At 45.8% G+C, this 12,087-nt stretch overlaps 2 protein-coding genes across 3 annotated transcripts; one reads left to right on the top strand and one right to left on the bottom strand.

The window, feature by feature from the left end:
- Positions 1-153: 153 nt before the first annotated feature.
- LOC135902929 (perilipin-2-like) lies at positions 154-6,670 on the bottom strand. Its single transcript, XM_065433290.1, has 6 exons — positions 6,514-6,670; positions 5,929-6,347; positions 4,634-4,771; positions 2,387-2,719; positions 874-1,149; positions 154-475 (listed from the first exon to the last, which is right to left on the bottom strand). The coding sequence occupies exons 1-6, from the start codon at positions 6,593-6,595 to the stop codon at positions 353-355; spliced, it is 1,371 nt and encodes a 456-aa protein (XP_065289362.1). The 5' UTR covers positions 6,596-6,670; the 3' UTR covers positions 154-352.
- A 169-nt stretch (positions 6,671-6,839) lies between these two features.
- Positions 6,840-12,009, top strand: LOC135903006 (uncharacterized). 2 transcript variants are annotated; one of them, XM_065433451.1, is made up of 6 exons: positions 6,840-7,052; positions 7,138-7,236; positions 8,666-8,726; positions 9,896-9,984; positions 10,654-10,789; positions 11,681-12,009. In XM_065433451.1, exons 1-6 carry the CDS (start codon positions 7,018-7,020, stop codon positions 11,831-11,833), a joined length of 573 nt encoding a protein of 190 aa, XP_065289523.1. In that variant the 5' UTR covers positions 6,840-7,017; the 3' UTR covers positions 11,834-12,009. The 2 variants fall into 2 exon arrangements, with proteins under 2 accessions (XP_065289523.1, XP_065289465.1); XM_065433393.1 differs by having other exon boundaries at positions 6,851-7,052; positions 10,654-10,912.
- Positions 12,010-12,087: the final 78 nt, after the last annotated feature.

Here is a 12,087-nt window from a genome sequence, read left to right on the forward strand (position 1 = left end):
AGATACGCTTTTGCTACCTTGCAGTCTTTTTCACAACCTTGCAAAGATCTTACCTTAAATATGCGACTGGTAGAGTTTCTGAAAAGCATGTTCTGGTAAGAGTTGCACTGAAATGCATGAATTAAGAAATCACCCAGACAAATAAACAAGCTCTTGCCATGTAAAAACCTTTATTTATTTGGCAGTATACATGTGGAATGTCTCAGACCTTGAATGCAGCTTGCCGACGAAATTCGGTCCCTTGTGTGATTACATATTAACTAAAATGTGCATCTAGCTCCTTCAATGCCAGAGGTGCATCCCAGTGTACAAGCTTTGCTCAATGCATATATAGAATCAAACAAAAGTGTGGCTACAAGGATTCATCAGCAGAGGAGTCTTCTTCAGATGATCCAACTGTTCTCGTCGAGTCCGAGCCAAACGTGGTCATCTCTGTGGGCGTCGGTAGAAGGCGTTCCACGACAGGAAGTGAAATCTGTAAACAAGGAAGAAAAAATAACGTTGGCTTAGAACTACATTTACGCAACGAAATATTTTATATGCTGTTTTTGGAGCCTTGCAAAAAGATGCGATGCTCATTTCATTGTAGGTAAATCTACGAATCTAGCTCAATAAAACCAGCAGACCCAAAAATGCAGTCCGCATGGCACCTTTTTAGCATTTAATCTTGTATGCATTTGAGCCACTACGCAATGACAAAGCAGGTCCCATGAACTCTGGAGCGTGTTTCGAACCCGCAACAGCAACTGGCTTCGCAGATCTTTGTTAGAAACATATATAAAAGTGAATAGTGCTATTGTATATGCTTGCAACAGGTACTGTAAGGCACATACAGGCTGTTAACGGGGACAACCTTCAGGCAAGAAGCCTCACCAGCCACTCCAGTGCCTGCTGGGTGAACAGGCGAACCGAATACTCGAGCCGGATGGACTGCAGGTAAAGGTTGTTGAGAGTGGCTGTAGTCAGCTCGCTGATGTTGGCGACGCCCGTCATGGTCTGCAGCATGTCCGACATCGAGCTGAGCAGCCGACTGTAGGACTCCTGCAACTGGGAGGACATGCCGCGAACCAGGACTGCAGGGTGCTCCAGGGCACGGCTGGTGGCACCCAGTGCACCTCGAGCAACAGCAAACACCATGGCTTGCACATTCTGCACCCAGAAAAGCAGATTCTGCTTAGGCACACACATGCATACACAAAGCAGCACAGAAGTGCATTTCATCTTGCTTCAAATCCTACCCCACTCCACACATTCTGCTAAGAACTATGGATACAAAAGCCAGGCAGAGCTAGATTGCCAAATCATCATCAGAGATAGCATATCTGCCCCTTTCCCTGCAAGTGGTGCTCTTTAAGCAAGCAAGTCACATTAAAGGGGCGGTAGCAGCACATTGCCATGATAATGCAATAGATTTGTGCTCCAAACTATTCAAAGCATCACTTTTACAAAGAAATGAGCTCAAGAGAAAGTGGCAAACATGGAAACAAATTGACACCACTACTGGTATTGTAATTTAGCAACTACATTTGTAATTGTTATATTGCAGCCTACGACTCCCAATAAAAATGGCTAAACATGTTGCATTTCAAGATGATGAACGTGTCGCCCTTGACAATTTGATTGGTAATTTTTTTCGGATGTTCACTAACAGGTGATGCTGTATCTTGGCACTGCTCTTTTGGCACCATTGACAGGAGTGTGTCACCTTCTCTGCAGTGACCTCCATCTCAAATTGAGTAGTAGCCCTCCACATAGCATGACCACCAAAACGACCAAGTGCAGCTTACAACAACATGTAATAGACCCTGCTTGAATCAGGCAATATGAATTGTAGAAAAATTGTGCATTCCCTTCAGTCTAAAATTCCCCCTGAAGCTAAGTCATCCTTTGGTGCGAAACAAATGTTGCTGCGTTTCTAGAAGGGTTATCTCCTGGACTGATTCAGCATTTGCTTTTTAGGATGTCTTTAGCATAGATTATAGGTCCTAATCTCACAACCACTTTTCATAACAGAGGTTAACGCAATGCAGAATAGCATGTGGCTGCCAAAGCCAATCTACAGTATTTCTGAAGTTGCTCCTTGCCTGTTTGGCTCATTCTGAATAAATAGCACAAGTACTATGCAGAGGGCAAAAGCAGACACAACCAGTAGCAGATGCCCTGCGTGTCTCGTATGCTGTTTCTTCAGAATGGGCCATGTACCATCCAGCCCAAGTGAACATAAACATCACCATTTTGGCTCCAGTTTCACCCTTAATTAGAACTTTTAATTCATGAAGCTCATTATGGTTAGCATCCCACTACTGCACTGGCTTCACTATGATGGAATGTGGCCTTCTCTCGCACAGCATGCTGAACCAGCAGCTCTCCTTTGTGCCACACCCACCTTCACTTGGGCCTCATCGGTAGGATCGCTCAGGAGTCCCTGTAGCCAGGATGAATGGAGGCTCATGCGTGCCAGGGTCTCCTGGAATGACTGGTTGGTGCTGGTCGCCAGATTCTGCTTCATGCTCTGGATTAGCTGCAGAGCCACCTGGAACCGAGACAGGGAGTTGCCAGCATACCGCTGCAGCACACTGAGCTGCAGGGCAGCATGGCGCGAGGCACATGTCGTTGCCTTGCGCGAGATGCTGTCCAGCCGAGCCAGAAGAGCCACATCTTCTGGAGGCATGGTCTCGTTCCCTTCTTTCTTCATGTCAATCCCAAGGGATGCAATGTGCTGAAGAGAAGATAGGGCAGTTCTTATCACACTGCTGCACTCATATCACTACGGTCCAAGGTATTTTTGTGAACCTACTCAATGGAATTGTATAGGTCAGCTCTTTCAGATATAGAAGAAGGAACATATATAGGCCGGTTGGTGCACATTAGAGAACTAAGGGCAAGAACAGTGCAGACTGGACAGAAAGGAGCAGACAGTAAAGCGCACATTCCGATTGTGCAAGCAGTACCGCCTGTACTGTGCACCGCAAAGACTGCCCTATCTTAGGAAAAGAATGTAGTGCTGTCCAGGCTGTTCAGTCTGCATTACTTTATCAAAGTACAAAATGAAAGAAAAAAAAATTACACTACAGGACATGTCTCAAATTACAAAAAGATTTTGAGTATGAATGCTCTGGCAGTCTGTTTCCTCCACAAGCACGGCCATTACACTTTCGAATTAAGCCTACAGCACAGTAAAAACTAACGTTAAGAGGATACCAATTTCACACACAATAAAGGTGTTCAGCTGATAGAAAAGCTTTCACCTTTCAGGAAACTTTCAGGAGTAACAAGTGCCATATTTAGGAATTCATCTGTGTAATCAAGGGACTTGCATGTCTCAAGCGATTCACAAAAAAAAATAGCAGAACTCATTTTCTAAGTGCCAGCTAAAAATTGTCTCAAGTTCATCTAAACCTAAAGCAGAGAATAAGAGGAACAGCATTATGCAAGAATAGAACTAAAATAGTTTTTGCAGCCATATTACCCACATAATCATTTACTTTTACATCGCCATATTTTCTAACTAATTAACAACAAGCCTTCCAACAACTGAAGTGCACTTGCCACAGAGTAATGATGTGGCACCAATTAGGAAATTGTCAATCCTACAGCGATGCCCTAGCGGTGAAAGTTGATCACATTTTTTTTCAAACAAGTTGCCGTAATACCCCAACTATACATGCATTTATCTAAATATGCAACATGCTGGCATGTCCATTACTGAGAAAATGCTACAAATTACTTAAATGAAAATTACAACATACTGTATAATCAGCTGTCCCAGAAAACCGCTTTGCAATCAAAAACTCCCGTGCATGGTCCAACATTTACAATTACTTTAGGAGCAAGAAAGGAATGGCATATGGCCCGAATAAGCAAATTCCTCTTTCCACTGGTTCTAGCTATTACCTAAGAGAGATTCGAGCAGGTGTTTGGGCAGGGTAAGGCTACAGTGGGAGCTTAGAGGTGATGTTCTAAAAAGCAAGAATTTGCATAACTAAAGAGCAGGTGCAAGGAATAATGACATCAATTTCAGGATCTTTTTCTCACACACAGTAAAAAAGACAAAAGAAAGTAAGGCAATATTTAGCTCTGCCACACCCCAGTACATTTCTGTTCCATAATTTCCCCTTAGGGCTAAGCGGCTAAGCTTATGGTGAAGGTTTAGTCAGTGTATAACAGTTTCCTGTAGGAAAGAAAGTAGCAGGACAGCCAAATTCCAGAATTTTGCAAATTGTCTATTAGATCAGCTGCGATAAGGATGCAGTGGGCAAATCATTTTCTGGTGTCCTGGCCTATCCACACTGAAACATCTGCCTTGCTGCGGTTTGGATCTCTTATTGAAATGACTGGAACCTTCTCTTGCCCACCAGAAAGCCATGTTTGACAACCTGCCATTATACCTGCTAAGGAGCAAAGCAACAGAATTAATTTAAGCGCTCCATTGGCAGCCCCATAGCCTTTCAATTATTCATTTATTTTTGTTTAATAAACATTTCTGTCTCTCCGATTAAACAAGACAAGGAACTCTAACAGAGCACAGTACAAATACATTTTGCCCAGTTTCCTCATGCGAAATAATATTCACTATGCAGCACAGGAAATACCACGAGTGCCTTTTCTATAGACTTGCAAGCATCCAGCATACCTGGTCCAATGTAGCTTCAGTAGCAGCAAGAGCTTGCTTGGCATAGCCCAAGATTTGGCACTGGCACTGCGAGATGGTCTCCACAGGATGTGCCACCATGTGAACCGTACCAGCAGACACATTTTTGATGTTGTTGATCTGCAATAGCAGAAGCAATGAACTCATCAGTGCAGCAGGCATAAAGTTCAACGGTCAAGTGGTGTGATAAGTGCGTCATTTCATCATCCTGTCTCGGCTGCACACTATCGGGCAACAACCAGGATGTGCCAAAATGATAAAAATGGCACTCCCTTGGCAACAGCTTGACGTCACGCCTTCAGTTTTAACGCCATCCTATGCAGGTTTCACAGAGCTTGCTACAAAGTAGTATGTACTTTTCAAATGCTGTTTCAATCCAACTTCACCACCATACGTTGCTAAAATGTATTGATTGAAATATGTGCCTAATCTATGAAAAGCTCCCACTGCACAGAGCCTTGCAGAGGCTATAAAATACCACAGCTTGGCCTCCGAAACCTTAGATGGCTATTTTAGCAGCTTCACAAGAGCATTAAGAAAGATTGAACTAGCGCCACTGTAGCCCCTTTACTTCAAACCTATAGGCAATGCTGGATGATACACATAATGTTTTTTGTCCACTTTCATTTTCCTTTAGCTTGTCATCTCTACACTTCAATTAAAACTACTAATAATTTCTGCTATGCTTTGCATGCCTTTATTATATGTTGGCTTATGTGGCTGCGAATAACAAAAATCGGGTTCCTCAGTTCTCCTCCTCGTTCACATAATACAGTGTGAAACAGGAGGAAATTCGCACCTCTTTAAGGCAAAGTTGCATGCTATCGTGGGCAGCCAATCTTGGCCGCTGCCTCGCACGAAAATAACTGGTTTGCTATGCGAGTGAGCGGGGAAAATTATTTAGCAATCGCGCGTGACCTTTAGCACAACGGCATTAATCTTACCAAGAAAATCTACGCCTGTTCTAGCTAGCGCTACTTTCCAATAAGCGATTGTGGACACGGATATTTTGTAACGTCAGCAGCTTAATTGTCTAGAAATATGATGACCTCAACAAGAAAACATGTGGTTGTTTACATAAATGCCATTTATAAGAAAGTTAATTTGATTCATACAGCAAACGTTACTTTAAAGGCGTCCGTAAACGACAAGGAAATAGCACCGAAGCGAGATTTCCGCCCGATTACACACCGTAATTGCGTGACGCAGAAACACGTACGATAGCCGCAAGTCCCGGTACACGCAAGGTGACCCGCCTCTTGCCGACACACACTTACCTGAGACATGCCGTAATCCTTGACATCGCCATACTTCTTGAGCCCGTACTCGACGGCGTCAGTCATTATCTGATCGGGTGCCTTCTTCTTGACGTCAGGGTACACCTCTTCGAGCTTGTCGAGCCCCTTGCAGGCCAAACCGTCGACGATGCTGATCGGTGTAGCCAACTTGTCCACAACGGGCTTGCTTGTGGCGAAGGCTACTGCCGCCGATTTCTCGGCGGTGCCGATCGCATACGCCAACAGGCCCGGGTTGGCTTTCGCCCGAGCGTACGACTGCGCTGCGGTTTCCCACAGACTTGTGACGGCGGGCAGTTCGCTTATGCGAGTTACAAACTTGGAGTGCACGCCTTGAAGGGGCGGTACCTCGGCAATGGCCTCCGGCATGTTTAGTTTCCTGATGCGTACGACAAGGAAAACTGCAACAGATACAAAAGCACTTATGTGAAGCCAGCCAAAACTATCAGATCGCGCCGTTTGTCTTAAACCGCCTAAAGTAGCAACACCCCGAACAGGACAGATGATCAACTGTGAGTTGACAACAGTAGGCAAAACAAGAGAAGAGGAAATGGAAAAGTTTCTTACAAGAGAGTCGACTAGCGGCACTTGGTGCTATGCGCTGATGTAATCTGTGCGAAAACGCGCTGAGCGGACGCTTATATATCATACCAACGGAACTGTCGTAGGTGAGAGAACGCGCACTTGCTACACGTAAACTTCCGGAAGAGAAACCGAAACTGACTTGTTGCTTGCTTGTGCTGTCGCATAACGTCCTGCGCTTAATTTGTGCGGCCTATGCGAGAGACAAAACAATATTAGTTTTGTTATTGGTCTTTATATTTAAAACGTAGAGTTACAGGCATATTTTGTTTAAACACTCAACATTATACATTTACTACTGCTCTCAGTTTGTTTTTGTATGATTAGGAAGAATCGTCTGCCCGTTTCCGTGCATACGTCTCGGCAGAAAGTTTCAAATATCGTCAGAGTCTGCCGCACATTCCCAGAAAGCAAATTTGAAACTGCTGTGACTTTGTCCGCTTATGTCGTGCACTAATCGAATTAGGAGCAAATAGAGGGAATATAAACATGTATAACGGTGTTGTCTCTTCCACACACGTGAGGTAAGCGAGAATTTTTCATGCCAGTGGGAATATCCGCAGCTACCAGCTGCTGCTTCCTTACAGTACTTTCTTTCTTTCTTCAAAGGGCTTCGAACGTTATTAGTAGAGAACCGTACGACCTGTTCGCGGAGTTAGAAACAGAGCTTGATCAAACGCCGTCGGTTGCGGTGTCAAGTAGCACCAGGTAAGCACTAATCAATTCATATATGTCTTATGTCAAGAAGACACGTCATCTAAAGCTTTCAGCGTTTGAACTGGCTTAATGTAGCCAAAAAAAATTTAACACAATTGTCTAGCAAGCCATATGTGTGCTGTTTCGCAATTAATTTGACATAACGGTCGACGAGATTGCTTATATTCGTCACGTTCATAGCCACGAACGTTAATTATTTACGCACATAAATATAAGCACACCAGTGTTTTTTTGCCCGAAGAATTGCAGCCGTCGCTGACGGGAGTTGAACCCACGTCCTCGCGCTCAGCAGCACAACGCCACGAGCAACCATGGCGGATATTCACTTCTCCCGCCTGTCTTACGTATAGGACACTGGAGTGGCCGGGCATATGAATCGGGTATCATCTTTATCATTATTATCTCTTTTGCACTGAAGGCGCTCTTCGATAATCGTACGCACAGTAAATCCGAATATTCGACCATATATAATCCGTAATATTAGAGTAAATCGAACATTCAATTTTCTTTTTCAATTGAAACAATGGTTCGCGCTATCAAACCTCCATATAACGAAGTCACATACGGCGCAAAATCTTGTTTGGTATATTTTATACTTCTATAAAACAACGTACGGAAATCGGCGTCAACGATCGAGTTCGCAATCGAAGCCGTGCAGCAGAATTGCGAGCGCGAGCAATGCTATGCTTCTTTTTTTTTTTTTTTAGAAAGGCAAGAAAGAAAAATGATGACAGAAAATGGTGGCACCAATTACTAAAATGTGAATTTTTTTACGTCTAATATAACTTGATTACACGCGCAAAGGAGCGCACCTAAGGTCATTGCTTAAAAGCGTGCTGCTGGTTTGCATAGTATCTCGAGCCACGTGAAAACAAAAATTTACTTCGCTGTAAGCGATACTGCTTTGTATCTTGCATTTTCGGTATACAACAGTAGAATTTGATACTTGCAGAAACAAATTAATGTGGTGGCGGTGGTGGTGATCAACATTATTGAAAAGGGGGGAAAGGGAAGGGGGGAGGTGGCTGAGGGATCGTGCTCAAGTAAGGGGGCCTGCTTGACCTTCTCCGCCCAGTCCACCAGTGCAAGCTGTCGGTCGACGTCCCCGGACCTGAGCCAGGCGGCCCAGTCAGTCTCGCTGCTGACCGGGGGATGAATGCCCAATGAAAATTTATAATTGCTTCGGTATATCCCATAATTTTTAATGTATATTCGTGTTTGTTATATCGCGATTCGAATGTACTCGGAAGTTCGCGTATTCGCACATCCTATGTTGTTATTTTTGTCTTACGTGGCTACAGTCGAGCAATTATTACTTGTGGTGATAAAAGATAATGAGCCTGAAATAAAGAGGAGGACAGAGGTCGAAAAAAAGTGTACAGGGCAACTATCGTAACCTTAAACAATCGTTCCTTTTCAGTTCGACATGCAACGAGAGCTCAAATGAAATCGACGAAATACTTCACAACGTCATGCAACAGGTGGGCCGTCCTCGTCACCTTTTATCCCTCTTCTTTGTATCGTATTGTCACGTGGCTGTGACAGGCACTGGCCGGCAAGCATGCTGGCGGGCGAAAACGATGATCTTGAAAGGGAAGCGGTTATTGGCCGACGCGACATTTAAAGATGAAAGGCGCGTCGGAAGCGAATTGAACCGAACGCATTCTATTCGCAATAGCCTATAGTGACTCAGAAAAATTTCCCCCCATAACTCGCTAATTCAGTTAAATTACAGAACTTTTTAATTATTGGCTGAGAACCCCAAGTATGATACGCAGATTTGTAGAGCACCTTCAGAAACCACCGATCGAGTTGTTTCCTTTACGATACGTCTCACGTAGTGCACGTAGTCCAGCAGCATGCATTTTCGCCCGACGGGAGCCGACCGTGTTCACCGAACGCACGCTTGAGAGCAGCACGATACCACTGCGCAAGCGCTTCGTCACGTGGCTTTATTCATATTTCGCGGGCTTTCTTTGCAACCCGGAAAAAAGGACTACGTGAGACGTATCGTAAAAGAAACAGCTCGATCGGTGGTTTCTGAATGTGCTCTAGAAGTCTGCGTATCATACTTGGGGTCCTCAGCCAATAATTAAAAAAATTGGGTAAGTAAACTTATTTAATTAGTGAGTTATGGGGAAAACAAGAAAAATTGTCTGAGTTACTGTAGGCTATTGCGAATAGTATTGCGTTCGGTTCAATTCGCTTCCGACGCGCCTTTCATTTTTTTAATTTCTTGGCTCAAGTTATGTGGGACACCCTGTATATGGGCATCATCGTATGCATCCTACAGATTACCTTGGGATAACAGCGAAAGCTCGAGCACGTCCTACAGCAGTCGTTTCTCGCGGTTCTCGCACTCTGATATAGGCCGGGGCCGTCTTTCCTACACGTGGCTACAACATTCGAGATGCGCACACTCAGATCGCAAGCACATTAATGCGTATTACGCCTAATCTGACATAACGTAGGCGGTGTCATGTTACCTGGTACGAATTTATATGCATGTTCCAATCTGTGGCATCCGATACCATAGTCGGTGATCTGCGAGAAAGCTCGATCGACTGCCCGAATGACGAGTAACACGAAATACACTTTGCTTTCGAAGAAACTGTCTCGCTGCCGCGACTTCTCCTGTTATGTGTTGCAGGTGGACGCTGAGATCCGGCAGTGCGTGGATCGAGGGAAGCCCCTGACAAGCATCCTCTGTTCGCCCCCCGGGCGCGCCTGGAGGCACAGGTTCGTTGACAGCTTCTATACGGGTTACTGTTATATCGCACTATTCGCGCCTATACGACCGGGCAAGCTGGCAGTTGTTGGCAGCTGTATATACACGGCGCGGTCGCTAGAACTTTGGCGTGCGCCGTGCATGTGCGCGTGTGTGAGCCCGCACTTCTGCGGGGCGCTGGTGCACACTTTTACTCCCTTTACGGTGCAGCCCTTTTGTGATATGTACTCTTTATAATGTCTGTGCCCTTTAGGGATTAATTGTCTTGTCCCGCAACAACAATCGTCATCTGCCTTGCGTGCTTTTCCTTCCCACTGCGTAAGTTCCCGATATTTGCAGGCCGGGAACGGAATGCGCGGTATCAGCCTGACATAGCATCCTTGCCAGGAAAAGATAGCGAGCGCGGAGTTTTCAAGAAACGAAGCGCAACCCAGACAGAGGAGTAGGAAGATCAACAGCGAGTTGAAGTTAGCGACGCAAGGCTCACTCAAGCGTTGCGGGACGCAAACAGCCTGGTGTACTAAAGAACCCAAAGCGAGCACAAGAGCGCGAAGGGCACAAAACCTCTCTGTCTGGGGTTAAATAACACCCTAAAGAGTGCAAACTTTGTTCCTTCTCTCTCACTAACGGTGTGCGTGCACTGCTGCAGAGTGTACCACTTGTGCACACGCTGCATGCAGGCAGTCCTCCTCCGCCGAGCACGCAGGGGCGGCGGCCAACGCTGGCAGACAGCGACCGCGCCAGCTTCCTCGGGGCTGCTCCTCGCGCTGTCCACCACCGGCGAGCGGCGTGCGCTGGCTGGACACGCCGCACGCGGTGAGCGTGACCCGGGGCATGCGCGGCACCCAGCAGCTGACGCCCTTCGACGATGCCCGCGTGCGCCAGGCCTACCACCGGGCGCGCTGGATGAACCGGGCGCTGCAGTTCCGCATAGCGCTGGTCCGCTCTGTTTCGTGCGCCATTTACGAATACTGCGCGTTGCTACACACATACATGTGCATGCTTTGCGGAGATTACGAGCATTCGATGTACTTGAGGGATATGTCCGTGCGCAGGGTTATGTGCTACAGATACACGTGCCACGGTCAGTTGAGAACTGTAGAGTGACATTATAGTGAGAGCGTGACACGTGGGGTACATTGGTACATGGCGGTCTCCAGCCCACGCGACCAAAATGTAATCGAAATGATCGCAGTAATTCATTCATCCATCCGTTCATTCATGTTGCTTTTACTTCCCGTGTACTTGCATGCACAGTAAATAACCCCAAGGGGTCAAAATTAACACAGGGGGTTCAAAATTAATCTGGAACCCTCCACTGTGGTGTCCCCCATTAACACACTGTGCAGCTTTAATTTGTCGCGTTAAACCGCACAATTTTTTTTTTTTTGAGGCTTACCATATCACATATTTTATATTCTGAGAGGTTCATTTTATTCCGCGACATATTGCTAGCTGCGAAGCAGTGCTTGACTGTAAATGTTTTGTTTTAATATCGGTTGTTTGTGACCATCACTCACGACCTCCTCACGTTGACCTGTTGATTGTCGGTTACAACTCTGTCTATGCCTTCCCGCCGTTTTTCGTGTGGCTAAGCCCGAGGGTGTGGGACGAAATCTCGGAGTCTGCCAATATGCGCGTACCTCATAATCAGGTTGTAGTTTTGGCACATAAAACCACTGAATATAATTTTACGTGTGATTTCAGGACGTGGACGATCCCGAAGTGCAACAGTCCCTGCAGGCAGTACAGCCTTTTGACTTCCAGGTGGGCGGCAGAGCACCTCCGGTTCACATCGCCGGCGTCGATCCCGACATCGACGAGGAAGCCGAGCTGCCTGACTTTCCTGATATACAGTAATGAGCGACGAGCTGTCGCTTGCATCGTAAGCTAAAATATGCGCTGCTAGGTGCACGCACCGAAGAATGGCACAGTGTTTGCTAGTTATGCAGTTTGCGTTCCTCTTTTCCTGATGTGCACCTTTTCCCCCCTTGTTGTCCTCAAGGTTAATAAAATGTGCGTTGAAGAAAACCGAACATACGCGGACCCTGTGTACTCTTTTATCTGTTTCCAAGTACAAGTAAACAGAAAGTTGTAAGTAATCACCGCTGACA

The sequence above is a fragment of the Dermacentor albipictus genome, chromosome 1 (genome assembly GCF_038994185.2).
Source record: "Dermacentor albipictus isolate Rhodes 1998 colony chromosome 1, USDA_Dalb.pri_finalv2, whole genome shotgun sequence".
NCBI classification, from domain to species: Eukaryota; Metazoa; Arthropoda; class Arachnida; order Ixodida; family Ixodidae; genus Dermacentor; species Dermacentor albipictus.

What these genes read in the sequence shown, in the direction of transcription:
- LOC135902929 (XM_065433290.1), bottom strand. Translation starts at nt 6,595, where the DNA reads ATGATATATAAGCGTCCGCTCAGCGCGTTTTCGCACAGATTACATCAG. An exon ending in TGCCGCTAGTCGACTCTCTT is followed by an intron (nt 6,348 to 6,513) that starts GTAAGAAACTTT and finishes TATCTGTTGCAG; the next exon opens with TTTTCCTTGTCGTACGCATC. An exon ending in CTGAAGCTACATTGGACCAG is followed by an intron (nt 2,720 to 4,633) that starts GTATGCTGGATG and finishes TCTTCTCTTCAG; the next exon opens with CACATTGCATCCCTTGGGAT.
- LOC135903006 (XM_065433393.1), top strand. Translation starts at nt 7,018, where the DNA reads ATGTATAACGGTGTTGTCTCTTCCACACACGTGAG. An exon ending in GCGGTGTCAAGTAGCACCAG is followed by an intron (nt 7,237 to 8,665) that starts GTAAGCACTAAT and finishes GTTCCTTTTCAG; the next exon opens with TTCGACATGCAACGAGAGCT. An exon ending in TTCACAACGTCATGCAACAG is followed by an intron (nt 8,727 to 9,895) that starts GTGGGCCGTCCT and finishes TATGTGTTGCAG; the next exon opens with GTGGACGCTGAGATCCGGCA.